Source organism: Leptinotarsa decemlineata, unplaced genomic scaffold (assembly GCF_025532065.1).
Source record: "Leptinotarsa decemlineata unplaced genomic scaffold, Ldec_3_MD MMD2_tig00026307_RagTag_RagTag, whole genome shotgun sequence".
NCBI classification, from domain to species: Eukaryota; Metazoa; Arthropoda; class Insecta; order Coleoptera; family Chrysomelidae; genus Leptinotarsa; species Leptinotarsa decemlineata.
In genome coordinates, this window is record NW_027412681.1 from 8525451 (window position 1) to 8542906 (window position 17456).

The 17456-nt window shown below is 30.2% G+C and overlaps 1 protein-coding gene across 1 annotated transcript in view; it reads left to right on the forward strand.

Annotated features, from left to right (window-relative positions):
• The window catches only part of RanBPM (Ran-binding protein M), a 56168-nt gene extending 39369 nt beyond the window's left edge, over positions 1-16799 (forward strand). Inside the window, exons 6-10 of the mRNA XM_074181377.1 lie at positions 419-678; positions 2912-3173; positions 6698-6837; positions 6895-7006; positions 12619-16799. Coding sequence (XP_074037478.1) covers positions 419-678; positions 2912-3173; positions 6698-6837; positions 6895-7006; positions 12619-12749 — 905 coding nt within the window. The 3' untranslated portion in view covers positions 12750-16799. The remainder of the gene's footprint in view (positions 1-418; positions 679-2911; positions 3174-6697; positions 6838-6894; positions 7007-12618) is intronic.
• Positions 16800-17456: the final 657 nt, after the last annotated feature.

A 17456-nucleotide genomic window follows, 5' to 3' on the forward strand; every position in this document is an offset into this window, starting at 1 on the left:
TGTTATCATTCTTGTTTCTTAGGAATAATGAAAATTATTATTATTATTATTATGTGTGTTATTACCAATGTTTGGAGTACCAACTGAATAAAAAAAAAATTCCCTGTAGTTCCATAATCATACAGTTTATATTTGAAAGATATTTTTGGTGCATGATTACGTATCATTGTTAAGAGATTTTATTGAAGTTAATTACTTCATCGCTTCCTTCAGAAGTTTCCCATTTTTTTATGGTGAAGATGAAAGACAAACAACTTTTTCCCAAAAACTAACCTCTCATAAAAAATATTCCCTTTTCAATTTATATCTTGTGCCTGTATAATTACGATGATATATCATATCAATTTCATAGATGTGTTTCAACAATTGCAAACAGCTCAAAATGTTTACACGACCTAACATTTCAATTGTTTTTCAGCAATTATAAAGTTAGTCTTAGCCGGTAGGATGGGCGAAGCAATAGAAAAGACCAGCCGTTTGTACCCTGGCCTCTTAGAAAATAATCAAGATTTGCTGTTCATGCTCAAGTGTCGTCAGTTCGTCGAGATGGTCAATGGTTCAGATATAGAAATCAGCCACAAGAAACCCGTAGGAAATTTCAATGCCTCTCCTAGACCAAGTAGCCCTATCCAGATGTCTGTGATACAGTCCACGAAAAACTTGAAAGGCAAACAGACGGTTAGTGAAAAAAATCTATTTTATTGGAACTTTTTTGGGAACACCTGAGGAGGTATCAGTAATAAGAATAACAAATAGACTTGCGATGACAGTAATGTTCCGTCTTTGCATAGGTTGACAATAAATGAGTAAGAGGTATGCTTTTTTCAATTTAACAAGTTTATTCATTATCACAAATAACAATATACTTCAGTCTCAGTTTGTAAGTTATAAATAATAATCTTTATTTGAAATAGAAATCCTAATATACAAAAATTTTAATAATAACTATTACATAATTATTTGAATAAATGAATGAACATCATCTTCTGTTACTAAATACAATAGTTTGTGAAACAATAATACGTATACAAGATGAAGGTTATTTTTCATTGATCAAAAAAATTACAGAAGTAATAGAGGGACAAAAGACCTTTCACATGTTCTTTGAAATTTTCAATTACTCGTCTGTTTCTGACTTACAGGGGGGTCAAGTTTTCGTTGGAACACCCTATATTGAATCGATCCTTTGTGAAATGAAGAATTCATATTTTTTTTGGTAATTGGTTCTATTTACATGAAAGTTTGAACTTCCTATGATCTGGTAATTATGAATTTGATTATTGAATGTGATAAATTGATTAAAATATGAAGGTAACTGTCCTTTCAACATTTTATAAATAAAAATCATTGAAAAATAATATAATAGGGTTTTTAATGGATTCCAGTTCAGTACAACTGACATTGTATCAATAGGAATGGACTTCTTGCATTTGAGAATGATTCGCATTGCTCTATTTTGCAATTTTTGTTATGCAGTGATACCGTTAGAATCTAGTAATGGCAGTAAACTTGGACAATATGCAAAGTGAGGTTGGATTATAGTTTTATAGACCATTATAGATGTAGAGAACGGTAATTGTTGGCATATTCGTGAAAGAAAAAATATTTACTTATTTTGCTTGTTCTACTCAAAGAATGTAAACTTTCACGACCGGAAATAACTGTGTAGAAGCTATTTTCCGGGTTTCTTGGCCATGATCTATAGGTTTTGCGTTTCGTCTACTGCGGTAGACATTGTCAAAGGCGATGTGGTAACGGTCGCAGTGCCCGAGTTGGTGTTCCCGCTGTTGTTCTCGTCGTTTCGACCGTATTTATGATGCTCGTATTTGACTATGGTTTTATATTATTATTACTGGGCTTGGCTTGGTTTCTCTTAATTGGATTACCTGACCTTATTTGTGTACCTATAAGGACAGGTAGCCAGATTTTATTGATGTTCATTGCCTTTTCTTTTCTATTGAAATTATCCCTGTGTTTTTGAATTTCTATTGCTTCTCTATATACTCTTGAATAGTAATTTTGAGTTTTATCAAGTATTACTGTATCTTCAAATGGGATAAGGTGAGTGCCTTTCATGTTGATAGCATTACCCCCTATTTTTTTGTGGTTACAAAAACTTGAGATTCTCCCTAAGGAACTCGATCACCTGAAAAATGACTTCAAAAAGAATTGCTACAGCGAAAGAGAATTCTGACGGGTCATACAACCCTTAACTATTTATTATTATAATATAACCTTTTCAGATGTAAAAGGATCGTATTATAAGACTTATGTAATCATTCACAGAATATTGGCTCTTCATTAAACTTGTAAACCATGATAAGCATCGAAAAATATATAGAGAGGGTAGTGTCATGATTTTGTTCATCTGAAATTAGACCTTGACATCTGCTCGAAACTCTAGGCCATTTATTTTGATGGCCTTATTTCGAAGGCAAAATAGTTTGGAACAGTGTGGTGAATGTCCCCAAACAAGAATTCTATTTGGTAATTGGGAGTGTAGGAGGCTAAAACAGGCTAACCAGTGAACAATAAAGGGCTTTAATAGCAGTTGGGTCAGTAAATTCGTGGGTTAGCCGTTTGATAAACCCTATCATTTTCATGGCTTCATGGAAAGCAGTGGGTATATGTAGATTGAAGCTCAAGGTGGGATCAAGAACAACCCCAAGGTCTTTTATTTGATTACCAGACTCCAAGACATAACCATTTAAGGTGTAATCAAAAGTGATAGAAGATACATGGGATCCATGAAAGTTCATGACATGGCACTTGTTTGATTTATTTTGATTGTAATTTTTATGTTACTATAAGACATTTTACTCTCTAACCACATTCTTGAATCGTAAAAAATATTTTTGATCAGAAGCACAAATAAGTATACACCTATTAAAAAATATATCTGTCATGTTAGGTAGAGGAAATGAATCGTACCAACACTGCTCGAAACGGTACCAATTGCACCTCTGACATGCCCATTATCGTTTCCGACGACTGCGATGTAGAAATGGACACCGACGAGGTTCAAAATGGCCACGGGGATTCCTGTATAAACGGCAAGAGTACTTCGACGAACAATGGATACCAGAACGGGAATAGCAATAATCACGGCGATTGTGATACGAGTAGCACGCAACTGGAGTCTTCCAGCTGTGAAATCGACGAAGAAGATATGGGTGAGTAAAAGAATTTTGTTATTCACAGGCCCACATTAAGGCCTATTCATGCTCTTGGCCAAACTTTAAAATTATACTCCTATGAAGACAAAAATATAAAAATTTGTTGATGACAGTTACACAATAAACAGCAATTGGACAAGAGTACAATTATTTAGAAAAAGTCAATTAAATTGCATAAAATAATATTATCCGAACATTCAAATGTTCGCCTGATGATCTTCACGTGAACAAATGCATCTTGCAAAATAAATTTGACAAAAAATAGGTGTAATCATTGATACTATGCTAAAATTTGATGATCACATTAGACTTATCAAGGTTAAGATATCCTCTGGATGTTATGCGGTGAAAGTAGTTTTCTGAAGAGCTGGATTTCAGTTTTGCGAAATCTATCTACTATGCATAGACTGATTCCCAGTTTCGATATGGACTATCATTTTGGGAATCATCTAGTCTAACCCCTCTATCTTCTGTATTTGTATTACAAAAGTGATCTGTAAGATACAACTGTAAAGTTAACCCCAGAGATTCACGCAGAGAACTCTTCACTTCCAACAAAATATCAAATGTCATTGCACCATTTCAAAGATGGTTTGCTTAGTGAACAAACATAATTCAATTTAGTTACCACTCCTTATCCCATTCAAAACAGCAAGTTTAGTTATAGACTCAGTGTTTTATAGAGGTCTTAAAATTTACAATCTTCTGCCAGTTGACATAAGGTCTGCAAATTTGTCTAAAGAGTTATTCAGAAGAACTGTAAAAGAATTTCTCATCGATAGGCTCTTTTATAGTCTAACAGGAATATTTAAACGAATCTTTTCAGAATAAATTTTTAAATTAGCTTCATTTGCATATATTATGGGTATATTCATTTGTATTGTATATCTTATGGAAAATAAGTTATCCAATCTTCGATTTATATTTTATTTTTATCTTCAACTTGCACTCTGGTCTTGCTTTGTCAACAATTATTATCATGAATTGATTCTGTTTTTTGATGTCCAGATGCATATGATTGCAAGGTATTATCTAGCAATAAGGAATGTTCCTCAATTCGGGTTATTACAGCAAATGCAAGTTTGAACAAAATAAAGTTGAGTTCAATTCATGAGTTTTTCAAATTCACTTCGAAAAGTATTCAAATTGATGTTTCAAATGTTGGGTTTTGATTTTTAAAGGGATTTGTTTCTAATTCACATATTGGCAACAGCGCCTATATCAAGTTGAAATAATTTATACGTACCTAGATATTCTACTTTAAAAAAGAAAAATTATCTTTATAAATCTACAATTAATGCAAAATATAAATTATAGTTCAAAACCACCTCCACAAGCCACATAAACAACAGTTGTTTTGTTATTTATTTATATAGAGGAAGATAGGTTAGGTCCACAAAATGTCATATGTCACAGAATGTCTCGGAACTCGGAACATAAGTAAACAGAATAGCACGCCTCTGAAATATGTCATCTTTGTTTGTCGAAACGAATCCCTTTAAATGTTGAATGCATTATTTCATTCCTCATTATTTAAATACTTAATTTAAATAATTTTTTAAGAAAAAGGTTGAAATGATAAGTTTAAAATGCGTTGTTTTAAAGCTCTTTTATGAAAACTACTTTATTTTCGTCAGGAGGAACATTCCCCTTTGGACATACAACACATACTCATTTACTTGCAGTTTAATTACCAATATTTGGACGTTTTTCACCATCTGCAGGGTTACAATAAAAGTAAATATGAAAATATAATTTCATGTACTCTTCCAGATAAACTTTTGAAAATGTCCTTTATGCATACTTACCCAAAGTGTATATGTGAGAATGCTATACAAGTAAAATGAGACATTTTTTGGCAAAAATCATTCAAATGTGTACTTGGATTAAAATGAGGTCAATAAATACCACAGGACAGGAACAGATAAAATCGCACATTAACATAAATAATCATTTTCTCTTTCTGTCACCAGTACTTTTCATCATTTTTATTATATTCTGAATATTGACTTCATATTTCATTAATAAGATATTTATTTATAATTGAAGCATATATTTTAATTATTCTATACTGCTTTGTATTTTGACTAATTTAACAAGTTTTTTCTGCATCTGAATATGTCAAAAATTTGTCTTGAAATCATGTAGAGGTGAGAATTTGAAGTAAAACTTCGTAATATAGGCATGAAGTCTATAATATCCAAACTTAACTTGAACTCTAAAAAAATCAAAACTGATGGAACGTAGTACCATGAACTTTACTCATGGTACTCATTTGTTAAATATTTTCCGCTGTTGCAAAACCTTTTTTCTTGATGTTTTTTAGATCTACATATCTTTAAAATTTTCAACTTTTTACCAGATACTAATAGGTCGTTTCAAAAGTTAGAATCCAGTAAAAGATTAGAAAGGAATCAGAAAAGAACAACAGGGAATTCCTTTATTTGAAAGCACAATCTTATCTCCCTAAATGACTATATCACTAATGATAAAAGTTTGTTTGTTATCCTTTTTAAGAACCAGATGACAGGTCAATAAACAACTTCAGATAATGACATTGATATGTATTCATTCAGATAACTTCGGTTATGTAGAAATAACATCATATCAACTACAACAACATAAAATTAGTAAATAACTATAAAAACTTATAAAAAGACAATGTATCTCGTGAGTCACATTAAATGAGCAATATTATCAGTGTGAATAGAGTGCACTGTAAATAAATTAATGTTATAATTTGGACGATGAGAAAAAAGGAATATAATCATGGTTTCAATTGCAAAAATGTTTGAATTGTTTGCTACATATTCTACATGCCTATATGGTTATTTTCGCTCAAATGCCAATAAAATTTTACTATTTATTTATGATTCCAAGAACATACTCACTTGTTTCTTACACACAAAAATTTATATAACTACTGTAGGATTCTTAAAGTTCAATTTAATCCCCTCAAATTTTACACATGAAAAGGTTTTGTTATAGGTTGTCATAAGTCTTCATATGGCGCGGACTTTCATAAATCAGTTTTTTGACAAAAAAAAAGGTCATGAAAACCTATAATCGGAATACTTTACATATTTGGAATTTTTTTTGTCAATAAAATATTTGAAAGGAATACATTTCTCTTCGCTTCATTCAGAACTGCAGTATCACCCAATAATTTTTATTTAGACATGTTATAATTACTTCTATAACATTTTAACTCTTTTTTTTTAATGTTATTCAAAAATTGAAAATTAGAGTATCAATGAAAAAAGTTTTGAAAACCCTTCAAGATGATGTGCCATGTAGCCCCCTTATCAGATTCTGAGACAACATCTAGCTTTTCTAGGGGGTTGAAAATATTCTTAGAACTGTTTTCTTTGATTGCAGTATTTTTAATAATTTCTTGGAGGGAAGTTATTGAAGATGGGAATTTTTTTAATTGATACCCTGTATTTGATTGTTTTACCTTTTGTGTTCTTGTAACTTGAATTTGAGCTATATCTCGACTGTGCTCATCTCGTTTTTTGCAGATGTTGACTTACCATGCCGAAGGACTGGTTCAAAGGAATCTGTAGAAAGGATACTCGAATTCGGAAGAGAATTAAATATTATGAGCCAAAGACTAAAGCTCGAGAAAAACTGTAATTTAAGAAATGAAAGAATACTCGAGGTATTGAAGCAATTCTAGAATTATCAATTTTCAAATCTACATATCCTTTTATTTCAGAACGCCTTCAGTTTATTAGCATACTCAAATCCTTGGGCAAGTCCTGTAGGGTGGCAGTTAGATCCTGTACAAAGGGAATATGTATGTGCATCTTTAAATTCAGCAATTTTAGGTGAGTGTCCAGAATAATCTCATAATAATAATAATTTTATTAACCATTATCGGTATATAATGTACATATGGTAAGTCAATAATTGTAATATATGTTATATACATATTAAGAATGAAAATAGTAGTCATACTTGAATAACAGATTAAACAATAAAGATAAAATATAAATATAAAAACATAAAACACAGCACCTAATGTATAAATGATACAATTTAAAAACAAATACATATATTATATTACATTAGGAATTATTCCCAGGAATTATCACTCCAATAGTTTTTTAAACTATAAAAACATTTTTTTATTAAGAATAGTTTCGTATTATTCTTAAAGATTTTATATGATTTTGACTCCTTGATTGAAATTTGTAAATTTATTTGATTTGTGTGAGGGTATCCTTAACATACCACCATGACGTGTATGATAATTATGAGTAGAAGCATTCGTTTCAAAAGATGCAAGATTATTTCTTACATAAGTCACACATTTGAATATATATATATATATATATATATATATATATATATATATATATATATATATATATATATATATATATATATATATATATATATATATTTATATATATACATATATGATGTGTTGTTTTTCCGGGTGTTCATCCGTTGTGTACTATTCAATAGTCGACGTTTCGCCATCATCTCAGATGGCATTATCAAGACGAGTTACTGCTTCGCTTCGAGAGGTGTAACTGAGAGTTGTAACTCTCAGTTACACACCACCCCCAAATTTCGTTTTTCTATTTCCAGTAATAAAAAAGTTATAGGGGTGAGCCACCGTAGAGAATCACCCGGTATGATTGTGAGAAATAAATAAATTCATTCAGACGTACCAATTTTGATATCTTCTTAAGATGTTATTGGCACAAACTTGACTGTTCTAAGTAACAATTTCATATATTGACACCAATCTTAATAAAATAACAAGTGATTATGTCAATGTGGAGCGGCTATAAATCTTTATCCAGAAACCAAATCCCACTCATCTGCTAAGAATATTTCATTCTCCCTAAAAACCGCACACAAAAAAGTAATAAAACATTCTTAATAGAACTGAAAGCAGTAACAAATTTTCGAAACAGGCGTAGATACGGGTAATATATACAAATAATATAAATGACTAAATAGTGTAACTTGCTGATTATAAAATACTTCAATATGCATGTTACATTGCCCCTACTATAAACATAGGATTGGGATTAATGAAATTTATTATCATTTATTTTACCTAATTAATTATTTCCAAATGTAAATTAATTGATGTATAATTGAAAAAAAATTACAATATTTTGTTATATTTCAAATTTCAACCAAATCTGTGTAAGGATTATTTGTGATATTTTAAAAATACCGTTTTTTGTTTGAACTTCAACGCTCTGTATCTCAGAAACAAAGCATTTCCGGACATATGTTCATAGAAACTTTTTTCTTAAAAGACCTAACGAATCACCATCTGAAGTTTCTTACCGTATGTAAGAAACCCCCTGTATAATAATTTTATTTTTACTTTCATTATATTATTTTTGCATATATTTTGTCATTACGAATTATGTGCCATGTCTTGATTTTTATTCAAAACATTTTTATTATCCATAGCTTTATCAATAAGATTAGTATTCGACAATGAAGCATATTTATTATTATTATTATATTTGTGTCATGAAATCTTAATAGTTTACCAAAATGGAAAATATTCCTATCCACCATCAACTCCATCAAATTAATCGAGGATATTTTCATATTTTTTTGCTTTACCCAGAGAAAATGTTCAATCTCTACTAGGCCAATAATGCCATCTGAGATGATGGTGAAATATCAAACTTTCGAGAGGAATAATAATTCATTAGAAAATCAAGAAGTGCATGGAGAATGATTAGTTCAAATAGTAAATCAAATTGTAGATATTATGCACTTGAGTTTGTGGTTCTCATAGGCATTCTCCAATGTATGCTTTGATCATTATCGAATTAATGAAATATCTATTTTGAAATAATTTTAGTGGATATCTACTCATTATAAATGTCATTGTCATTTGTTTCTTGTATTTGGATACGAATGCGTTAGAAGAAGTTGAGAAGCAATTTTTTCATTCATAAACTTGTGTTATCTAATTATTTCTTCCATTTTTTATGATTGGAGACTATCATTATTATTACATTCAAAAATATATTAGTATTGACAGAGTCCAAAACAAATTTCTTCGCTAAATTACGAATAGCGATTACAGTCCCATTATGGGCCAATACAATATTATGCCTGTGAAGGATAGAATAACTGTTACGGATCTTATCATGATTTTCAAGGTGATGAAAGGATTAGTCCACTGCTCAGAGCTTTATTCCAAAATCGAGTTCAATGTTCAGGGTAGAACGTTGAGGCGTACAGAATTCTTTAAGTTAACTTGCACAAGGACAATTGCTGCTCAAAATTCACCACTTTATAGAATGCTTAAAACCTTTAACGAAATTTGCAATGATATTCAATATTTCGAATTCTCTTTAGACTGTTTCAAACGTAGGACGAAAAAAAATTTAATTGATAAGTTGTGGTCATTTCTGTAGTCTCCGTCACTCTTATAAGAATTATGTTATTCTTCGAATGTCCAATGTAACTTACAAGAAATAAAAATTTACATTCTTTTTTCTCAAAGCCCACTTGAACTAAAATTATAAAGTGGGTTCTCTATTGGATTTGTTAATCTGTTTGTAACCCCTATATTGGTATCACATTAGAATCTGAAACATTAATTGATTATGTTCTATCAAATCAAAATGATATTTTAACCAACGTTCACTTATCCCCCAATATCACAGATCATATGGTTATATCAGTCAACTTCCTATTAAAGCCATTGAAACAAAACAATATTACAAAAAAATATAGAAATTTTTGTGAGGGTAATCTTGATAAAATAAATACTAATTTGATTTCATGCGAATGGGCATTGAGTTCAGTAGATGTAAATTTTATTTATCAAGAAATCATTGATACTTGTTTTGCAGTTATAAACAATATAGCACCATTAAGAATATGTCAATTTAAAAATAGTGTACCATGGTTTGATAAATCATTTATTGAATCTTCACCAACTGAAAAAGTACTCAAATGGGATAGCTTTAAAATACTCAGAAATGAAGTTGTGAACATGTTAAAAAGGAAAAAAGAAAAGTACTACTGGAATAAAATGACAGATATGGAAACAATTCTCACAGTGGAAAACATTTGTAAAAAGTAGTAATGAAAATTCATTCAGTCAGGTACAATTTGATTATAATGGAGACTCATATATTTTCAAGGAAGAGACATCCTTAGTTGAACATTTCAACAATAATTTTGTTGATAGTGTTAACCAGATCGAGAGCATTCAAAGTGATGAAGTGTGGTATAATTGCGATTCAAACCTTTACTTGCCTATAACTGAATTCAAAATGGTTTCATTAGGAGAATTACGTGATATTATTGCTTATTTAGACAATAAATGTAATACATATGGAATCCTAAATGCCAAAATTGTTAAACAGATTTTTGAAACTGCTGGACATGCTATATTGAATCTTATCAACACTTCGCTTCAGACTGGAAAGATCCCAGATCTGCTCAAAATTAGTACTATTATATTCCTAAGGTAAATAAAACTATCAGAGCTGAGGAATTTAGGCCTATTAATACGTTGCCGTCCATTGAGAAAGTACTTGAGTATGCTGTTTACGATTAACTTGACAACAATTAACAAAACTTTGTGAATGAAAATGAGATTCTGTTTGATAATCAGTCAGGGTTTTGAAAAAAGTACTCTTGTGAGTCGGCATTACAGAGGTCACTTAACTATTTGATAAACAAATTAGATAACAACAAGTTTGTAGTAATAACTATTTTCAAGGCAGAAAACAAAGAGTAAGAATCAATGGTACAATTTCGAATGAAATATTAAACGATAAAGGGGTACCCCAGGGAAGTATTTTGGGCCCCTTACTATTCATTATATATTTAAATGATATTAATGTACATGTCGATTGTGAATTTATCAACCTGTTTGCAGACGATACTCTATTAGCCTTTAGTGATATAAGCCTGGATGCTGCTGTTCAGAAAATAAATGTGATATCGCAAAAAATTGACAAATATATAAAAATTAATAAATTGAAATTGAATGTGAGTAAAACTACTGCCATGATCCTCATTTCAAAATACAAATATAAAAAAATCAATATAAACCAGATAAATATTTCCATTAATGATGAAAATATAATAGTGAATAATACTGTAAAATACTTAGGGTTTCAACTGGACTGCAATCTCACATTTGAAGAACATTTTCAATACATACATAAGAAAATTTCGAAAAAACTATATTTTTACTCTAGAATTTCACAGCATCTGTCTTTAAACACAAAGGTATTAGTCTATAAAACAATTATACAACCACACTTTGATTATTCTTCTTCGATTTTATACTCTTTCAATGAGCCTTTTTCCTGAGAATAGTACATCAAACGTGTCACGAGAGGCAGCACTAGTAGTAGGGACAAACAATAAACTATTCACATGTAAAAGTGTTATTTACGTAATATTTTATTATTTAAAAATATAATTTATTTCATTACCATCTATATTTGATTCATGTTTCACTCGAAAATTAATCTGAAAATCATAATTATTTTAAATTTCTTTTATTACACTTTGAATCTACCGCTACTACTTTACTAGAGTCTGTATACCTGTCTATTAATTCACTTTTTTCCAGTTACTTTTAAATTACGGCAAGCAAGCCAACGTTTTAATGTTACAACATTGTTATCCTTTACAGTTGCAAATTTTAGTTTTGCTCCAGGAACATCTTCTTCTGTTAAAAATTATTTTTTTTTAATTGTATTTTACCATACGTTCATATGAGGATTAGGCAGTGTTTGTCCCTACCGAACCACTAGCGCTGCTAGTGAGTGATTTTTCGTACTTCAGGAAAAAGGGGTTCATTTGACAAATAGGCACAACTACAAAAACTACAAAATAGAGGAATGAGAATTATATTGAGAGGAAACCGATATACTCCCATAATTACAATGTTAACAACCCTAAATTGGCTTTCGGTATCCCAGAGACTTTTATACCAGACAATGATACTTGTGCATAAAATTGTTAATGATTTAAGTGGAACATATCTTAAAAAATCTATTTTTTTTAATTATGATATTCATAAATATTACACTAGACATAATCTTGACATACATATACATAGAACTAATACCAAAATCAGTATGAACTCAGTATAAGTCAAAGGCTTTGATACGTACAACAAATTGCCTCATTCAATTAAATCAGCTTCAACTTTAAAAAAGGTTTAAAACTGATCTACTGCATCATATTTATAACAAATGTAACTGAAGGTATTACTAATAAGATGATAAGTCATGATTTTTGGAATATTAATCAATTATTTGTTAGTTATAATTTTGCTATTGTATATTAGGAATGTATCCTATTTACCAAATAAATGTTATTATTATTATTTTAAATAAATAAATAAATCTCTTTATTTTATTTATATTGTTCTGCATTCAAATCAATAGTAACTAATGAACTATTTCCTTCCCAGAATCAAGTAATAAACCACGGAAGCCTCCGCTAGAAGTGGCGATGGTCCATGCCCATGAATTAGTGAGGTTTATGTCATTAGCTGAAGTCAGCTCGTGTGCCTTCGCTTCTGTCGAGGAGGTGCTCGAATAGTGACCTCTCTTCGATATTTATCCATCCCTTCAGATGCACTGAGTGCCGTACAACTGTTTCGAACCGTGCCAACCAACAATCGACAGTTGTTAGAGGTCCGTTTCTTACAAGAGGAACAAGTACTTACTCCATTTTGTAAATTTTAATTGTTCGTACTCGTGGGTGGAAAGGTACGGTTTTTGGCAAGAGGATGGCGATTTGTTTGGCAGTTGAAAAATATATTTTTCTTAGAGAGACAATAAATCAGAAGCCGAAAATGCTGATTTGACTGGACTGTTGATTAAAGAATTTTTTGCAGGTTTTTGTTTTGTGAGTAATGCAATATATTTTCTTTTTAAATTCCTGGAAGTAAATTAAATTACTAAATGACCAGAAATAATACTGTGTTTGGATAAAGTTTAGAAAGGGATTTATCAGAGTTCAAAAAGCAAAAATTTTTGAGTTTTAAATTCTCGAATCTTTCTATAAAACACCTAAAAATTGCACACAATTGTATAAACGTCAATTCAAGATATTTTGAAATTGAATGACTTTTTTGCATACACAGTAGACTGGATGTTGAGAATTTTACTTGGTTTAAAATTTTCCTTGGCTTTCTTGTTCAAGAGAGGTATTCATGTTTGATTGAAGTTGATGATGCCATATTCTTATTTTCATTCAAGATAACATAAGTAGTTTCGTTCAGTTTTCTTCTCGTTTCATTGGATTCTATCAGAAATTTGGCATTATACCAATTCATGATATGTATTGATGGTGTTCGCCTTTTTTATTCTGAAGGGTCTTAAAAAATTGATCAACAGAATAATATCAAAAAGTGTCCAAATTAGCAGAGCATATTTTAACAAGAGATGGCACATGTAGGGACAGTGTCAAAACTCAGATGATAGAACCCGATGAAGAGAAAACCTAAAGAAATGACTTGATGGAGTTGTTCTATGGTATCGAAATGAAGTGGATTTAGTGAAATAAATTTATTTTCCCATCAGGTATAAGACGACAAGACACTGTATCATTTGAGATTTCAGTTAATGAATCTTTTCGCTGATATAAAAAGGAGCATTTTTGTCAGGTCCTAGTTATTGTAAGGGGTACTGCTGAATGAGTTTCAAGATATACAGGGTACAGCAAACAAACATAAAACTCTTATAACGTAATCAGGATGATCGTTTTGTTACATATTTTTGTTTTTTGAAGTATATGGGCACCATTTTTTAATGAGTCATGCTATTGACAAGTGTCAACAACCCATCTAAATTTTATTCAAATACAGTAACATTTCTAATCAAACGTGGTAATTTATGCCAGGTATAACTCGTGTATTTTCCTAAGAACATTATTCTGACAAAAATTTGGGGTATTCTATAAAATTTTTCAAATTATTTCCAAATTTGTAATAGTATAAACTCAAATCAGTTTAACAAAATTATAACTTGTAAAAATAAATTTGAAATTTATGGCCAAAAAAATTACTAAGATTGTTCATAAAAATTTAATGGCAAAACTAACTGTATTGCTATTTTATATATCTGTCTCAAAAGAAAATGAGGAAATTTTGCCTCACTTGCCGGTGAGTGTATCTTTTAGGTTAGAAGTTAGTATTTTGGAAGTTCTTGTCACTTTTTAAAGTATAGCATATATTCAAGTGGATGGCCTTTCTAGGGAAAATCAGTTTATCTGAATTCTGGAGACTTCGAGTTTTTTGAAAGTGTTCGTTTCAATTCTTTTTTTGGGTTTCTAATAAGTTCATTTTGTTATTCACTGTTTATTATATTCAGAGAATCGAATCATAGGCTGATATATAAATCCGCCATAAATAATATTAATTGTTTCGCCTCTAAATTGCTTAAAAAACATCAGTCGAAAGTTTGGTTATTCTAAAAGTAATAGATATAGGCTATGTCTTAGTCATAGATGATTAGCTCACCGACTCTATCTGGGCTACTACGTCAATCGTAGGTTTTTGACTCTTCATAATCCTCGAGTTATATAAAATATACATGTCTTTCGCAATCATTCCTGACATGAACAAGTCATCTGCATTGATATTCGGTCAGCCTCTGCTTCTAAGCGCCGTAAATAGGAGAACTTTCACATCTTCAAATGATAAAATTTCATAAATATTACATTTAGTATGCACAAAATGGAATTTCCACTCCCTCATCGAACAGGGTTATATCAGCCTCCCTTTGCAACAGAACGTAAAAGTTTCTCTATTAAGTAACATAATTCAAAATGCTGATTAGTTAGATTGTAGTACCTCTCGGTTAATTTTTCATTTTACTGTACTATCTTTGTAGATATCATACAGGTAATGTTAATAATATACTATTCATTTTCAAAGTGCTTGGAAACATTTTGGAAAAATCTGATTTTAATTTTTATAGAAACATTCAAATTGAGAATTCAAGAGTTTATTGAACTTTTTTGAAGTATATTGTCGAAGGTGAGCTGCTCCAATATTTGTAATCAGAAACACAAGTTGTCATTAAACTTGTATTACATGTTTACAAGAAAAACGGAAAATTCTTTGAAAATTATTATTCAAATTAGTATTTCTTTTTACTTTTAACCATTTTAAATGTTAATTTTTATATTTAGGGATATTCTGGATTTCATGATTGAAGAGGTTCATTTATTTAATCTGGTAGAGGTATGTAGAAGAAAACACATGCTCAATGGAAAGAGGAAATGATAAAAGAGCCAATAACAGTTATAGAGAAAAGAACAAAAGCTAGAACACAAGTCAATACCAAGAGTAGGTAATTATTCAAGGTGGTAGAGGAATGTAGGAGAATACATTTGCTCAAAGGAAAAGAAGAGACAAAAAGCCAATAACAGATAGAGACAAAAGCTAAAAGACAGTTCAATACAAAGAGTGGGTAAATAAGGAAAATTCAGAAAAAGATTGACAAAAACTGACATATTAATTAATCAAAGTAGGAAGTGCAAAAGAAGCTGAGAAAGATTTTACTACTTGAAAGTATTACATATCTCTAACAAGAAATATAAAGAAGCTAGTATAGTTTGTAAAGATTATTGATACGTCTTGCATCAGAAAATTGAAAATAACCCATACCAAAAGTAAATTAACTCAACTATTGGTAAAGAACAAATACAAATACACAATTATTGTGTATTCATTATTATAATGAAAAATAAACAACAAAGAATAATACTGTTTGAATTCTTCATTTAGGGTTGATGCGGTAACATTTGAAAAATATTTCTATTTTGAGAAATGAAAAAAATCATGAAAATCAAATTTTTCCTAAACCTAAATTCAGAAAGAGAGGTCTCCAGTAGTACTCCTGAAAGGTCCATCACTGAAGTTGTGTTATCTAAATGGTTGTTTTCTGAAGATTCAATAATATAGTGGAGTTGCACTCAAAATAAAGGTTTATGAATGTTTGATAGTGGCTTGCAGTTGCGATTTTATCAGTTGTAGTAGTCTCCAACTATCTATGACTAAGGAAAAAATATTGTGACAACTTACGTACTTCATTTGGGGGAGAAGGATTGTTGAAGAAGGAAAAGGTCTATTTTATTTTTATAACAATTTTTTATAATCGAAAAAATTCTACAATCGATCTTGTTCGTAGTTCTGGCGAATGTCGAAAAAATTAATCATTCAGGCGAATTGTTTTCGATCGAGATACTCCTGTAGCATTTTTAGTTTTTAGATATCATGGTTGTAAGTACATTATCCGAAATAGCCTCTTGTACTCCCAATGGTTTGAGCATTGTGATAACACTTACGCGGAGAGGAAGTCAAGTGTTCTATTTTGTTGAATATTTGTTATTTATGTTTTATGCCGTTTTTTTTATTGTAGATCTTGATGCATGAACTCATATAAATAACAAACATATCGGATTTAGTTGATGTACAATTTCGTTTTTAATTTGGGCGTTCATAACAAATTCATTGAGAAAATAATTATTTGAGGTGTTTTTATTATTTGATGTAGACCTACAAATTTTTTAGTATAGTCCATTTGTAAATAAGTTATATACATATGTTATGATTTATTCAATAAAATACTAATGATTGTATCCTGTTTTTTATTTATTCAGATTTTTGGTAAAATTAGTAGAGTATAGATGTGTTGTCATTTTTATTGTGTTTTTGATAAATCAATTTTCTTGTGTTTTTAAAAAATAGCTGTAAGGTTCTAAATGTTGAAAATGGGTAAAGCTTCTCATCTGTTTTTTATGCATCGACCTTTATTGATTAGTATACCGAGGTCCTCATAGCGGACCCGAATTTTTTTCATCATCTTCCAGGAATTCATCACAACTATAGTAACATTTTTGCAGCAGCAATTGCTTTACTCTACCATGAAACACTTTATCAGAGGTAATTTGTTTGATCTGCTTGGTAATTTATTATACAGATTTATGGCATTATACAAAGGGGACTTTTTATATTTCGTTGACTTATGACTTGGAATACGCAAAACATCACCATGACGTGTGTTGTAACTGTGCATCGTTTTAATTATTTCACTTTATTGTATTTGTTTGAAAATGTTCTTATAGGACAAAACTGCAGTAACGTTAGTTACGAATACAAATGGTATAAAAACATAGGAAGTTTCATTTCTCCTTTTTCAAATAGTATTGATATAAACGTGGGGGTTCCCCAAGGTTCATTATATAAATGAAATTGACAATTTCTCAAACAAAGCAGATGATATAACAAAAATGTGA